The 15184-nt window shown below is 38.6% G+C and overlaps 1 protein-coding gene across 3 annotated transcripts in view; it reads right to left on the bottom strand.

Moving 5' to 3' along the window:
- LOC125116129 (protein FRA10AC1) overlaps positions 1–13369 on the bottom strand; it is a 43837-nt gene extending 30468 nt beyond the window's left edge. The window contains exons 1-8 of one of the 3 annotated variants that reach the window (XR_007132255.1): positions 13198–13367; positions 12871–12992; positions 10917–10991; positions 9235–9332; positions 9055–9100; positions 5904–5980; positions 3588–3671; positions 2628–2712 (exon numbers count right to left, since the gene is read on the bottom strand). Coding sequence is in view for 1 of the 3 variants with exons in the window: in XM_047761098.1 (XP_047617054.1) it covers positions 2628–2712; positions 3588–3671; positions 5904–5980; positions 9055–9100; positions 9235–9332; positions 10917–10991; positions 12871–12885 (480 nt within the window). In the remaining 2 variants the exon portion in view is untranslated. Of the gene's footprint in view, positions 1–2627; positions 2713–3587; positions 3672–5903; positions 5981–9054; positions 9101–9234; positions 9333–10916; positions 10992–12870; positions 12993–13116 lie in introns of all 3 variants that reach the window. The other 2 variants (XR_007132254.1, XM_047761098.1) reach the window with 2 other exon arrangements.
- Positions 13370–15184: the final 1815 nt, after the last annotated feature.

Consider the following 15184-nt stretch of genomic DNA (forward strand, 5'->3'; position numbering starts at 1 on the left):
TGAGGATTCTCTGAAATGCTATGCATAGATAGCTAACTCAAATGCTAATGATTCTTAAATGCCTAAAGTTTAGAGTAAAAGTTTAACCATCTACCAGCTAAGTGACTTTTAAAATAATAAAAGAACTTATAAAATAATTTAAAAAACCTATATCCTGCACCTACAACCCCCTTTTCATTTGATGTAATCCTCAAGAGCACAATAAAAGCAGTGTGGTTTCTTGAGGCAGGGCTCTTAGTCCCTGAGACCTTGAGTCCCCTGGTTCCCACCTTTACTTAAGATAAATGTCTCTGTGTCTTGTTTTATGTTAACTTTTTTTCCTTAAGTTCCACAGCACCCGTTCTTCAGCCCCATCCTGCTGAGCTGGTCTTGGCAAAATAGTCCCAAAATTTTTATAGAACCAAAAAAGACCCATAATTGCCAAAACAATCCTGAGGAAAAAGAACATAACCCTTCCAGACTTCAGATAACACTTCAAAACTACAGTAATCAAAATAGCATGTTACTGACACAAAAAAGATACAGGTTAATGGAACAGAAAGAGAGTCCAGAAATAAACCCACACACTTAGTCAATTAATACTTGAGAAAGGAGGCAAGAATATATAATGGTGAAAGACAGTCACTTCAGCAAGTGGTGCTGGGAAAGCTGGACAGTTGCATATCAATCATGAGCTTAGGACATTGTGTCACACCACATACAAAAATAAACTCAAAAAGCACATGAAAGATGTTCAACATCACCAATTATTAGAAAAATGGCATATAGAAATTAACAATGAATCACATCAGTCAGAATGACTATCATCAAAAGTCTGTAAGTAATAAAAGCTGGAGAGGGTTCCTACACTGTTGGTGGGAACGTAAACTGGTGTAGTCACTATGGAAAACCATATAGAGGCGCCTTAAAAAAACTAAAAAAATATGGAGTTCCCGTCGTGGCTCAGTGGTTAACGAATCCAACTAAGAACCATGAGGTTGCGGGTTCGATCCCTGGCCTCGCTCAGTGGGTTAAGGATCCGGCATTGCCGTGAGCTGTTGTGTAGGTTGCAGATGCGGCTCAGATCCCGCATAGCTGTGGCTCTGGCATAGGCCAGCGGCCACAGCTCTGATTCCACCCCTAGCCTGGGAACCTCTGTGTGCTGCGGGGAGCGGCCCAAGAAAATGGCAAAAAGACAAAAAACAAACAAACAAACTAAAAAAATAGCTACCATACGATTCAGAAATCACACTCTCAGGCATATATCCAGAAAAGATGAATACTCTAATTCAAAGAGATATATACACTCCAATGTTTACAACAACACTATTTATAAAAGCCAAGACACAGAAGCAACCTAAGTGTCAACAGTTAAAGAGATAATAAGATAGGGTGTACACACACACACACACACACACACACACACAAACAGTGGAATATTACTCAGTCATAAAAAGAAAAGAAGGAAATGCCATTTGCAGCAATGTGTATAGAGTGAAAGATTATCATACTGAGTGAAGTCAGGGAAAGACAGATATTATATGGTATCACTTATATGTAGAACCTGAAAAAAGGACAAATGAGCTTATTTACAAAACAGAAACAGATTCACAGACATAAAAAACAAATTGAAGTTACCAAAGGAGAATGTAGAGGTGGGGATAAATTAGGAGTAAAAAATTAACAGATACACACTACTATTTATGAAATAGATAAACAACAAGGATTTACTGGATAGCACAGGTAACTATATTCAGTATCTCGTAATAACCTATAATAGAAAAGAACCTCAAAGAAGGAATATATATATACATATAAAACCAAATCACCTTGCTGGACACCTGAAACTAACACAATGTTGTAAATTCAAATTTTAAAAATCACCTTAATATTAACTATAGTAAGATGCAAAGTGGGAAGGGAAATGTGTCATTACTAATTGGCACTGAGCTAATTTTACTAAAATAGACATTTATATAACAAAGATATGCATCTGCCGCTTATAAATGGCCATCAAATTTGGAAAAAAAGCCTATCAATTTCAAACATCATTTGTGAAATAAATGATTCTGCAGTGTCAAATCATTCATTATAGCCACCAGAGGCTCTGGATTAGAGTCAGTAGCCATTGTATTTAATTTTAGACTTTTCACGCCTCAGCTCACAAAGGAACACACATGACTCAGGGCCCCTTTGTAGCTCCCATAGCTATAGAGGTTAAAAGGGCCAACTACTACTTGACAGATGCAAGACAACACAGATTTGAGTTAGCATCTTTACAAGAATAATATGAGGGAGTTCCTGTCGTGGCTCAGTGGAAACAAATCTGACTAGCATCCTTGAGGACACAGGTTCAACCCCTGGAGTTGCTCAGTGGGTTAAGGATTGGGCATTGCTGTGAGCTATGGTATAGGTCACAGACAGCTCGGATCCTGCATTGCTGTGGCTGTGGTATAGGCCAGTGGCTATAGCTCTGATTTGACCCCTAGCCTGGGAATCTCCACATGCTGCACGTTCAGCCCTAAAAAGATTAAAAAAAAAAAAAAAAAGAAAGAAAGAAAAAAGAATGATATGGGGCACAATAATATATTAAAAATAATACTGTATGTGAATACAAACCTTCTTCAATAAATATTTAGAAGGCATACCTTATTTTCTTTGTATCTGCTGAGATCTGCTATGCAGTATTCCTTGAATAATTTATCATAGTATTTCTTTGCAAGTCTCTTCTCCCTAGATCCATTAAAAATATATAAACCTTATACATTTAGAAATTCAATCACTGTTTGCTACTTGGAAGCAATGTCAAATAAATAACGCATATGATACAAACATTAATGTTTTAAGAGAGACCTATTACTTACATGTGCATAGAATATCTGAATATTAACTATTAATAGTGGGTCTCTAGGGAGGGAAACTGGAAGACTGATAGTCAAAGATGAGAAAAGAGACTTAGTCTTCACTCCTTTGTCATGCTCAAATTTTTTTAAGCCATTTTCAGATATTACATTTTCCCAAAATATTCTAAAAATATAAATAGAAGTGTATTATAAGACAACAAACAATACTGTAAAGCTGTTATAAATTTATTTTTTTTTTAGTTTTTTCATGCCTTATATTAAGACTATTTATTTATTTATTTTTGCTTTTTAGGGCTACACTAACCGCATATGGAGGTTCCCAGGCTAGCGGTCTAACTGGAGCTACAGCTGCTGGTCTATACCACAGCCACTGCAATGCCAGATCCGATTCGCATCTGTGACCTACACCACAGCTCACGGCAATGCCAGATCCTTAACCCACTGAGCAAGGCCAGGGGTCAAACCCGCAACCTCATGGCTCCTAGTCGGGTTTGTTTTTGCTGCACCATGATGGGAACTCCCTAAATTTATTTTTTAAAGACAAGCAATGAAATGCCAGTTAAAATTGCTAAGAATTACCAGAAGAATCAAACTAGATTCAATAATACAAGGCACAGTTTTACATCCTCAGTTCAGAACTGTTCCACGTGGGGCTGAATGCTTTGGACAGGTGACAAAGTAAGAAAATACTCAGGGAACAGAAAAGAGAGAGGATTGCATTATGTCTCATGCAGCTAAAATTACCAATTCATGTCCATTTCATCCTCCTCATTCCATAGGAATCTATGATTTTCCCGTATAACATCCATGTCTGTCTTGTCATTTTCCCTGAAAAACAAAACAATTTCGATTTGATATGAACACAAAATTAGTCAAAGTTAGGTTAAATAAGTAGTGTGTGATTTTTGAGCACCTGGGTAAAAATAAATACACAAATATAGTTTATATTTGTGTAAATACAAATATATTTATAAAAATTGTGTATTTTCAAAAGGCACTTAAAGAGTGCTGCTACATATACACATTACTATACATATAAAATAGATAAAAAAACAAGGACCTACTGTATAGCACAGGGAAACCTACTCAATACTCTGTAATATCCTATTATGGGAAAAGAATCTGAAAAAGAATGGATATATGTATAACTGATTCACTTTGCTGTACACCTGAAACTAACACAGCATTGTAAGTCAATTCTACTCCAACAAATATTTTTTTTTAAAAAAGAAGTGCTCAGAGTTAACTGCTGTGGTTCAATGGGATTGGTGGCATCTCTGTAATGTCAAGGCGCAGGTTCAATCTCCCACCTGGCACAGCTGGTTAAAGATCTGGTGTTGCTGCTGTGGCCTAAGTCTCAACAGTGGCTCAACCTGATCCCCAGCCCAGGAGCTCCATATGCTATGATCCAAAAAGAAAAAAAGGAAAAGGAAAAGAAAAAAAAGCTAAAATAGAAATAAAAGTGATGAACAAGTCAAACTTCAAAAAAACAGAAACAAAAAAAAAGTGCTGCTACAGAAGCAAGTTAAATGCATAAGAAATCTATCCATCTCTAGCACTGGTTTCAGTTATAAAAAGGGTGCTAAATCACCAAAGCGAGGATGAGAAATAGGAATAAACACTAAATGAACAAGGAAAAAATGAATGAAAACAAGTTTCAGAATCTAAAATAAGTTAGCAACAGCATCCTATTGAGATGTAATTTTAAAAATATGGGAAGAGTTTTCCCACACTTCATTTTACTAGTTTCCTAGGAAGACTGAGTAAGGAAGGAAGGAAGTTAAAGGAGATGATTTTTCATGATGATAAGAGTTTGGGGGTAGACGAAAGGACTGTTCGGGAATACAGGCAAAGCTGACAGGAGAGATAAGTCTGGGGAAGATGAGATAGTATAAAGTTTTTAGACTCTACCCACTCAGAAAATTGTCAAGTCAGAAAACAAAAACAAAAAACAAAAAACAAACCGAGAGGCTCTGATAGAAGGGCCTCAGATATAAAAAGGAATTTCTTTCTTTCCTTCTTTTGTCTTATTAGGGCCACAACTGCTGGGATATGGAGGTTCTCAGGCTAGTGGTCTATCTAATCAGAGCTGTAGCCACCGGCCTATGCCACAGCAACAGCAACACTAGATCTGAGCCATGTCTGCGACCTACACCACAGCTCAAGGCAATGCCAGATCCTTAACCCATTGAGTGACGCCAGGGATCAAACCCATAACCTCATGGTTCCTAGTCAGATTCGTTTCTGCTGCACCACAACGGGAATTCCTAAGAAGGAATTTCATGTGTGGGAAATATTAGAGTTGCCCTACCTTTTAAAAAGCAATCCCATGGAATTCCTGTCGTGGCTCAGTGGTTAACGAATCCGACCAGGAACCATGAGGTTATGGGTTCGATCCCAGGCTTTGCTCAGTGGGTTAAGGATCTGGCGTTGCCATGAGCTGTGGTGTAGGCTGCTGACTCGGCTTGGATCCTGTGTTGCTGTGGCTCTGGTGTAGGCCGGCGGCTACAGCTCCAATTGGACCCCTAGCCTGGGAACCTCCATATACCAAAGGAGCGGCCCAAGAAATGGCAAAAAGACAAAAAAAAAAAAAAGGAAAAAAAAAAGAAAAAGCAATCCCAAATGCTGAGGTCTAAAAAGTTCATTATTTCAAAGATTCTCGCAAAAAAAAAAAAAAAAAAATTCCTGCATAATCAGGCACATGAGTATTCCTCACACATCCTGTTATTGCCAGGATCAGATCTGGCTCAGCAGACTGCCTGAGGCCTGTTGCCAGAGAAATGGGACTCATGATGAGTTACTTAGCTAGAAGCTACAGATGGCCTCTCCCATCCAAGTACTAACCAGGCCCGACCCTGCTTAGCTTCCGAGTACAGACGAGATTGGGCGGTTCATTCAGGGTGGTATGGCCATAGACCAGATGGCCTTTCCACCTTATAATGTAATAAAAAAATAAGAACGGAAAGCTGGGGAAAATGACAGAATCAGAAGACCAAGTAGTTGCTGAGTCTTAAAGACACCCATACTCCCCTCCCATTATGTAAACTTTATGACACTTACCTGGATCGCCTGAAGTCTTCTTTTTTGCCACCGTAGTATAAAATATAGTCATTTACAAACTTTGTATGCCTTTGATACTGAAATGGAAAATATTAAGGATTTTATTTGCTCAGGAGTAGTTCTGTGTCAATGACATATTCGTTGGTAGGGGGAAAAAGCATTGTATGAGTCTACTGAATTTTTCTAAAACATAGAAATATATACTATACATGCTTATAAATGTGAAAATGATCTAAAGGATAAATATTAAACTGTTAAGCATGACACTATAAACTAGAGGGGCTTTCACTTTCTACTGAATACTCCATATTGTTTTGAACATTTTCAAGCAGTAACTCTCTGGAGAGAGAGATTCCTATTCTATTGCTGAACTACATACAGCCTCACAAAACCACTCATTTTAATCATCATAATATGAAAAATAAATTAGTTTCTGAAGTTAAAGGTAAGGAGTAGAATTCTTTTTCATTATTACTAAATATAATGTAGCTATTCTAGTAACAATAAGCCTTCTAAAATAGAAGATATACCTTTTATAATATTAAATCCTAACATTTAGGCTTTCAAAAAAGTAAAGAGATTAAATGTTATTTTTATACTTTCTTTTAATATTCAAAGAAGCTACAGTCATGTTTATTTTCAATGCAATGAAACAAGATATACGAGCATGTTACTTTTTGTTTTAAAAAGCTCAACTGTATTCTATCTAGAACTGAACATGCACATAATAGAACTGATGTAATTTTATCTGTGACTACATGCTACTATATTAAAAATAAACAGTGATTTAACTGATCACAATGTGGTTCTAATAGAATTTGTTGTTTTTCACTCATGGCACATGGAGGTTCTCAGGCTGGGAGTCGAATCAGAGCTGCAGCAACTGGCCTATGCCACAGCCACAGCATCACTAGACCCGAGCCACATCTGCAACCTACACTACAGCTCACAGAAATGCCATATCCTTAACCCACTGAGTGAGGCCAGGGATCGAACCTGCATCCTCATGGATGCAAGTCAGATTTGTTTCTGCTGAGCCATGACAAGAACTCCTCTAACAGAATATTGAATCAAAACATAATTCTAAAATGGGCAAAAAAGCAATTAGCATTTCAGAAAAGAGAAAAATGCCAGATACCAGAGACCAAGGTTTGAGCTCTTTGTCTACCACTAACTGGTCATTGACACTGGCAAATCACTTATATATTTTAGAACCTGGGTCAGCAAACTTTTTCTATAAATGGTAAATATGCAGGCCATACTGTCTCTGTCAAAACTTCTCAGCTCTGCCATTTTACAATGAAAATAGGCACAGATAACTCCTAAATGAATAAGCAAAGCTGTATTCCAATAAAACTTTTATTTACAAAAAGAGGTAGAAGATGGGACTTTGCTTTCTGGAAAACGGAGCAAAGATGTACAAGCTGACCTCGGAGCAACATGGTGGGTGAGCCCTCCTCAATGTTTAAAAATCTGTGTCTAATGTACAGTTAGCCCTCTGCATCTGTGGATTTAACCAGCTGTACATCGTCAGTGCTACAATAAAAAAAATATCCTTGTATTTACACAATAAAGTAAAAAAAAAATTCTGTATATGTGGACCTGTACAGTCCAAATCCTGTGCTGTTTATGAGTCAACTGTACCTTTCACTATTCCTCCCACTAAGGACAATTAAAAATTTTGGAGGAGTTCCTGTCATGGCGCAGTGGTTAACGAATCCGACTAGGAACCATAAGGTTGCGGGTTCGGTCCCTGCCCTTGCTCAGTGGGTTAACGATCCGGCGTTGCCGTGAGCTGTGGTGTAGGTTGCAGACGCGGCTCGGATCCCGCGTTGCTGTGGCTCTGGCGTAGGCCGGTGGCTACAGCTCCGATTCAACCCCTAGCCTGGGAACCTCCATATGCCGCAGGAGCGGCCCAAGAAATAGCAACAACAACAACAACAAAAGACAAAAAAAAAATTTTTGGAAATTACATATAAAACAAACATAAAGACTTGGAAAGCGAGAGAGAAGGCAGGACCAGCTAGAGACCTCAGGACCCTTGGTATGACATGGTAGTGAGCCCCCAGGTTTTCTTTTTGCTTCAAAAATCCCAGATTTGGAGGTGAAGAAGCTGGCAACCTGGAAATGCCAAGGACACATTTTTAAAAAGTTCCCAACAGAGGTCTATTCTCTTTAGCCAAAAACCAGGAGAAAGGCAGCATAAAAGAAGATAACTTTTAGGCAATAACTACTCCAGTCAAACCCTCCAGACCACCCATTCAGAAAAGGGGACCTATACTTTCACCCTCACCAGGTTGCAACTAGATGCCCCAACACCCCCACTGAGTTGTGTCACACAAGGAAGAATAGATGCTGAAATGCAAGGAGCAAGCGGCAGATGAGATCCATGGAAAAGCTAAGATACTGGGTTAAGAGATAAGAGGAATAAATAAATTGATAACCAAAGAACTTCCATAACTTAAATGATCAGGAATGATAAAGTGAAAAAGGTGACTACAGGATAGAGGGTGTATCTAACTGACATTGTCTCCTTTTTCCAATCTTGACGATAGTAATAAATACCCAGAAATACTGTCATTATCCAATACTCCCAACAGTAATATGGATGGCCAGTGGCAGCAGCTAGTGTAAAAAGCCATAGTCTTAAAAAATAAAAGTTGAGGTGAGACATGCCTATAACATGGAAACAAGGTGTAGTTTGAAGACAGTCCCAAATCTGCCTGAAAGCTAAAGCCACAGTAGGCATTGGACAGTCCACAAACAGACCTATTATTAAATATAAAATTTAACAAAGACCTTAAATAGCCAAGATCCAGGTAGGAAAAGAGTAAGAGTTAAAATGAGCCTGAATAGTATAAAAATGAGAAATGTTGAGTGCTTGGCAAAACACTTTGGAAAAAGTACCTGCAAATTCATGGACTTTGTAAACCTATTTATAGAAGATTACTAATTTATTATTTTTGTCTCTCAAATTTTCTTATGTATCAGTAAAATATATTGTTCTCTAATGTACAAATGCCAAAATCCCATATCAATAAACACTTATTTTCAAATATAAAATACACATCTATCTAACTTCATAAGATTTTATGAGATAAAATATTTAAAAGAAGTATTAGTTATAAAGTCCAGAAATATAAAAGGATACAGCATCCATAGCTATGAGATGAAACCTTCTATTTCTTGCCTCTTCCCTGTTAAGACAAATATTATTTAAACTAATTCAAATGTCTATATTTCATTAGTACAATTAAATCCCCAAATCCCTGGGTTTACAAAAACACCTTAAACCAAAAAAAAAAAAAAAAATTATACTAAAGTGCCATACCTATCCAGCAATTCTGCTGCAACTTGTTTATGGACCACCTTCCCATGTTTTTCTTTCTGAAATGGCTTTTTGAGCAGTAAATCATCTTCAGCTGTCCTAGTTTATTAAGAAGAAAAATTATTAGAAGAGTTCATTTTTCTCAAATGTTGTTCCCTCTTTATTATTTTCATAGCTGGAATATGTTTTTAAAGAATTCAACCCTTAAAGACTCACTGATCTTTAATGTGACATTTTACATCTCCCTCAAGAGCTTAATTAATATCTTAACTTTATTTAGTGTCTATAAAATGGACAAGATGAAACTAACAAATGCATGGGTTCTAGTGTCAGACCACCTAGAGTCAGTCCTTGGTTCAAATTTTGGCTCTGTCATTCACTACCTTAAATTACTTACTCTTTTTGGGCCATAATTTCCTTGTTTGTAAATTAGAGCTAATAAAGTTTTCAGTAATTGATAACATGGAAAAAGAAGGACTGATTATAGATGATACAGACCATAGGTGATCAGCCCTAGTTACATAAACAGATATAATCCTAGAGCACACAGGACTATCCAACTGATTTGCTCAAACTCTATTCTTACACAGTAATATTTCTGAATGAAAAATCTTGAAAATGCAGAGCATTTTCATTTCATTACATATAATTTATTATACAATTATTTCTATTCTTTTAGTTATCCAATGAAGACTGAGTACCCAACAAAAATGTTCAGTCCCAATTAGTATGCTTAATATACTGCTTTCAGTATGAAATAATAAACCAATTTTTATGAGTTTGGTTAATAAGAATCAGCCAACCACTCCTAAGTTAATGGATGAAACTGTTTCTAAGCACTGGCAGCTGAAAACAATGCCCCAGCCACAGCCGCTCCACTAAGATACTGTCTCCTTGTATGGCTCAGGCTCTATCTGCTAATACTTCTTATCTGTTCTATTCAATAAAAATTTCCATGAGCTCCTTCCCCTGGCCACTTAGTCTGCTCATTCAGAAAATCTTAAGAGTCCTGCTGCTTCACATTCTCAACTTCCACATGATTTTCATGTTGAAGTCAAGTTCCAGCAAAGGGACAACCAACCAAGCCCCTTCTTAGCTATGATAGTGGCAAGAGTCTTTGATAGCTGAATGAAAAATAGATGCAATAGAGAAAACTAAGAGCTTTCATTGATTTCCCTGTTTCCCTACGCTTCCCTTCTCAGAAATCCCTTCATAGCATAAACTCTACTTCCTTATTTTTCACACAACCATTTTCAAATTTTTGAGTCAATTCATTATAGTGTTTTTTTTTGTTTTGTTTTGTCTTTTTGTCTTTTAGGGCTGAACCCATGGCATATAGAGGTTCCCAGGCTAGGGGTTGAATCGGAGCTGTAGCTGTCCAGCTGCGCCACAGCCACAGCAATGCAGGATCCGAGCCGCATCTGCGACCTACACCACAGCTCATGGCAACGCTGGATCCTTAAAGCACAGAGTGAGGCCAGGGATCAAACCCATGTCCTCACGGGTTCGTTAACCACTGAGCCACAACAGCAACTCCCGTTATAGTTTAATGAACAAAAATTCATTTGGTAGGTCATTGTTGTCTTCATATGTAAACATAATCCAAAAACTCTCAACATTATTTATTTATATCTCATCTCAAATCTAGAAAGGATCACAAACACAGATCAATAAAAACTTACCTTTTTTTTCCTTTTGCTAGATTCTCCACAGTGCTCATCATCACTAAAATCAGAGTCATACCCTCCGTGACCATGCATCTGTAAAGAAGTATAACCAATTACTTAGAACCTAAGTTGCCCATAGTTCAAAATTAAGTTCTCTTTAAAAGCCACAATAGGAATTCCCATCATGGCACAGTGGAAACGAATCTGACTAGGAACCATGAGGTTGTGGGTTCAATCAGAGCTATAGCTCTGATTTGACCCTTAGCCTGGGAACTTCCATATACCTCAGATATGGCCCTAAAAAGCACCCCCCCCCCCCAAAAAAAAAGCCACAATAGTGGTGGATATATCACTGTTCAGGGGCTATCTAGCCATCTAAACCTTTCACTCACTTTGAAGTAACAGACTTACTCCTTCAGAGAACGAATTATGTTTTTCACCTTAATTACCACTAGGCCAACAAGTGAAACAAACCATTCTTTGATCTTTCCATTGAAAATCAGGTCTAGAAGCTGGCATGTCACTGAAAACAAGGCTCAGCAATGCTTTTCCTGACTCAAGAGTAATGACAGTTGCTGTGTATTTATCATCAACTTTGTTCCAGGCATCGTGGTAGATTCTTTACAAAAACTGCTTCTAATTCTACAAGTTAGGAATTATTACCTCATTTCAGAGATGAAGAAATCAAATGACAAGCAATCGATTACACAAAATATAATTTCTCTGGGCAGGCTCCTTATGTTCTGGGAGCTTGTTTCCCCCTCTATAATTACATCAGGCCAATCTATTTGAATCTTAAGCTCAATGACCTCAACTACTACAAAATGCCTCTGGAACATGTTAACATTTTGATTACCATATTCCATTAGACTTATTGGATTTGTGAGTAGGACAATCAATTGACAAAGATTTTCCTATTCTCTTTCCATATGCGTAGAGATTTCCTTTTTCTTGTAAACCTAGTTTCTTCAAGGTAAGCCACCTTGCCCTTTGTTCTAGACAACTTTAACTTGTTTCAATTCACTTTTAAATCAAAATTATTAGAAATACTGAAAGATCTCAATCATCCCTGACTTGTGTTAGAAGCAGCATCTGCTTTCAGTATTACATTGAATTTGGGACACACATTAATGGGATTATTTGACTACTTGTCATAAATCCCTAATTCATATGACTACAAGGAACCAATCCTGGTCAAATGATAGATCAAACTTTTTAAACTCTAATATTCGCTAGAGTAAGTACAGCATGAATAGGAAATAAACCCCTAAATTTCACTGCACTGGACCTAAGAGATATGTTTCTAGTCTTAGCTACCTTGAATAAATTACTTCATTCTTTGGGCTTTATGTGCTAAATTAAACTATCCTTACATCCAATTGAGTCTGTGATCTTTATAATTCCATTTTCAACATGGAAATTTAAAAAAAGTATAAGAGTGTGTATGTCTCCTCCCTGTCCCATAGAATTCTAGAAAGGCCCTAGCCAAAGTCAGAGGCGAAGGTTTAGGCCACAGTACATGACACACCTGGATCTCATACCTTTTGTCATGTCAACTTGCTTCAGCTGTTTCATCATACCTGTTAAAACCATAACATCCTCTCACGCCTTGTCCCATGTCTCCCACTTTCCTCACATCTTGATGGAAGACAACCATTGTGGGGAGCTTAGAAAGATGTTCAGGGATCAGCCTGCCAGAATGCAAATCTTGACTCTGCACTTTTCAGGTATTCTTTAGGCATGCTCCTTAAGTTCTGGGAGCCTGTTTCCCCCTCTATAAAGTGAGGCTAATAGAGTTCCACTTTCAGAGGCCGGCGCATTACTTGAGTTACCACATAAAAACGGTTTTAGAACAATATCTGGTACAGTAAAACCCTGTCAAAGGTTAACTACTATTACTATCATCAGCTTGTTCCCTCATCCTGTGACACCACCTCCTACCCTTGCTACCCCTGTCTTCCTTTTCGCTCACCTTTCCCATACCCATCTGAACTCAGTGGTTGCAATAAAAAGTTCTCACTCACTTCAGGCTACGAATCCACCTACAAGGGCCGAGAGAAATTCGAGAAGAGAGACGCCGGGTGTCTCCAGAATCTGCCATAAAAATATATTAAAAAAGAAAAGTTTTTTAAAAGAAAAGGAAAGAGAAAGATAATCAACTAGTAGCATAAGAGACACAACTTTCGCTGCCCTTCTTTCCGACTCCAAATACACTCACCGCCCTTCTCACACACCCCTTCCCCTCCTTCCAGCTCTGCCAAGTGGGCCCACAAAATCGTGGTTTGCAACAGCGACCCACAGCCTGAGCGAGCCGCTGCTGCACCAGCCTGGTCGCCGCTGCCACGCAGCCTCGCCACAAGCCGCCACCACAGTCACAGCTTGAGCTGCCGCTGCCGCCACCACCGGCTCCCTGCCTCTCCCTACGGGTCCCGACTGGGCGCTGCTTCCGGTCTGGTTCGGCCACGCGTCTCACTTAAATGACACCGTTCTCAGGCGCGCCAACGTTGTGCTACAGAGATAACAGTCCCGGGAAACAAAAGCAGCGGAAGAACAGGACCGGGGGCAGGGGGAAGGCGGAGGCAGCATCCTTCCATTTCCATCTCAGGAGCACAGCATCTAATACCGTGTGGCACTGCTCACACTAAACCCACGCCCCTAGTTTGGAATTTTGTTTTGTTTTAGAAGAAATTCTGCCTGCATATCACCTGCCATCCTCTTTCTAGTAACCTTAGTAACGCCTCCTCGCGCAGCATCTCCATCTCTGATCTGCCTCTCCTCCCCCTTCTCCCAATAAACCAGTTCTCATAATTAGAACAAAAATAGCTTTCCATCGCTTCACCACCCACACAATAGATGCTATTCCAAATGCGGTGCTGGTGGCAGAGGAGCTCATCGAATATGTGAAGAAAGGAAGAAGACAGAAGAGCGGCGATTTCGCCGAGTCGCGAATTCTCTGCCCACAAATGACTTGGCACAGGTGAACAGGGATCCAAAATAGTTACTAAAGACAAAAAAGAAAGAAGCCGGGGGGGGGGGGGGGGGGAGGAAATGCAGGCAGGAAAAGTTTAATTATTTTTAAGCTCCACCAGGTTCTCCTATGTTTTACGTTTTCTATTCTGCTTTGCAGCCTAGTTACTGGGGTCCTGTCTTGTCTCCCTCCAGCTGATGCTGTTTATTTTGGCTTCCTCCTCAGTACCCAACACGGTTCCTTGCAAACCATACGCACTAATTAAATGTTTGTTGAATTGAACAGGCGTGCCACTGACTTTCACAGCGGGCTTATTTTAGAGAAAACCTTGGCATGTAATCTACACATCATTTTACATCTTTTTCACTACTAGATATTGTAGATAACAATATCTCTCAGTTCAATGCATGTTTTTATCCCTGGCAGTAAAGTACAGCTATATCCTAATTTACCCAGTGCAGTGAATGCGATCTTAAAAATCTTTACGTTAAACTTAAATACAATTATTCCAAAATACAATCGGATTATATTTCAATAAAAACGTTTATTAAAATATTTAAAGTGGAGTTCCCTTGTGGTAAGTGGTGTAAGCATCCCCCTTTGTCACTGCAGCAGCTCAGGTTGCTGCTGTGGTGTAGGTTCCATCCCCAGCCTGGGGAACTTCCACATGCTGTGGGCGGGGCCAAAAAAATGAAAAGCATCAGGAAGCCTCATGATTTTACATTATACTGTATTAAATTATTTTGTCAAGCAGTTCCTTTTTTAGTAAATATCTAAAATATCTATTTAGCTCTTTTGTTTATTATTAAAGAACCAAACACACCTGTATCTGGTATTTAATTTACTTTCTGCTAGTATTTGAGCTTTAATAGCATTTTCCTACCATTCTTAATATATTTTTATCTGCTGCTTTATTTTACTCTTACAGCAAGCCTGTGCTGCATGACTGCATTGTTAGCCCCATTTTGCACATAAGAAATAGAATCACAGAATCCAAAGCCACAGCCCTAGTGAGGGTCTAGAACTGGGAGTACTGGTTTCTGTACAAGACCTACAGACTCGTTTCTCTGTCTATCTCTGTCTTTGCCTCTCTTTCTCTGTCAAATTTTGTCTTTCTTTCTCTCCTCTTCTTCTCAACTCATTAATTGTGCAAGAAATAGCTTCTGGTTCTAATATTTAAGAATTTCATATCTGTTGCTACCAGATCATTCAGCCAAAGATTTGCATGTCTTCCTTTGAGGCAGCAGTTATTGAAAGAGAGAAAATATATATTAAGGATAGATTATATGATTTGAACTAAAAAACAATTAATACACTA

This window comes from Phacochoerus africanus, chromosome 15, assembly GCF_016906955.1.
Source record: "Phacochoerus africanus isolate WHEZ1 chromosome 15, ROS_Pafr_v1, whole genome shotgun sequence".
Taxonomy (NCBI): domain Eukaryota; kingdom Metazoa; phylum Chordata; class Mammalia; order Artiodactyla; family Suidae; genus Phacochoerus; species Phacochoerus africanus.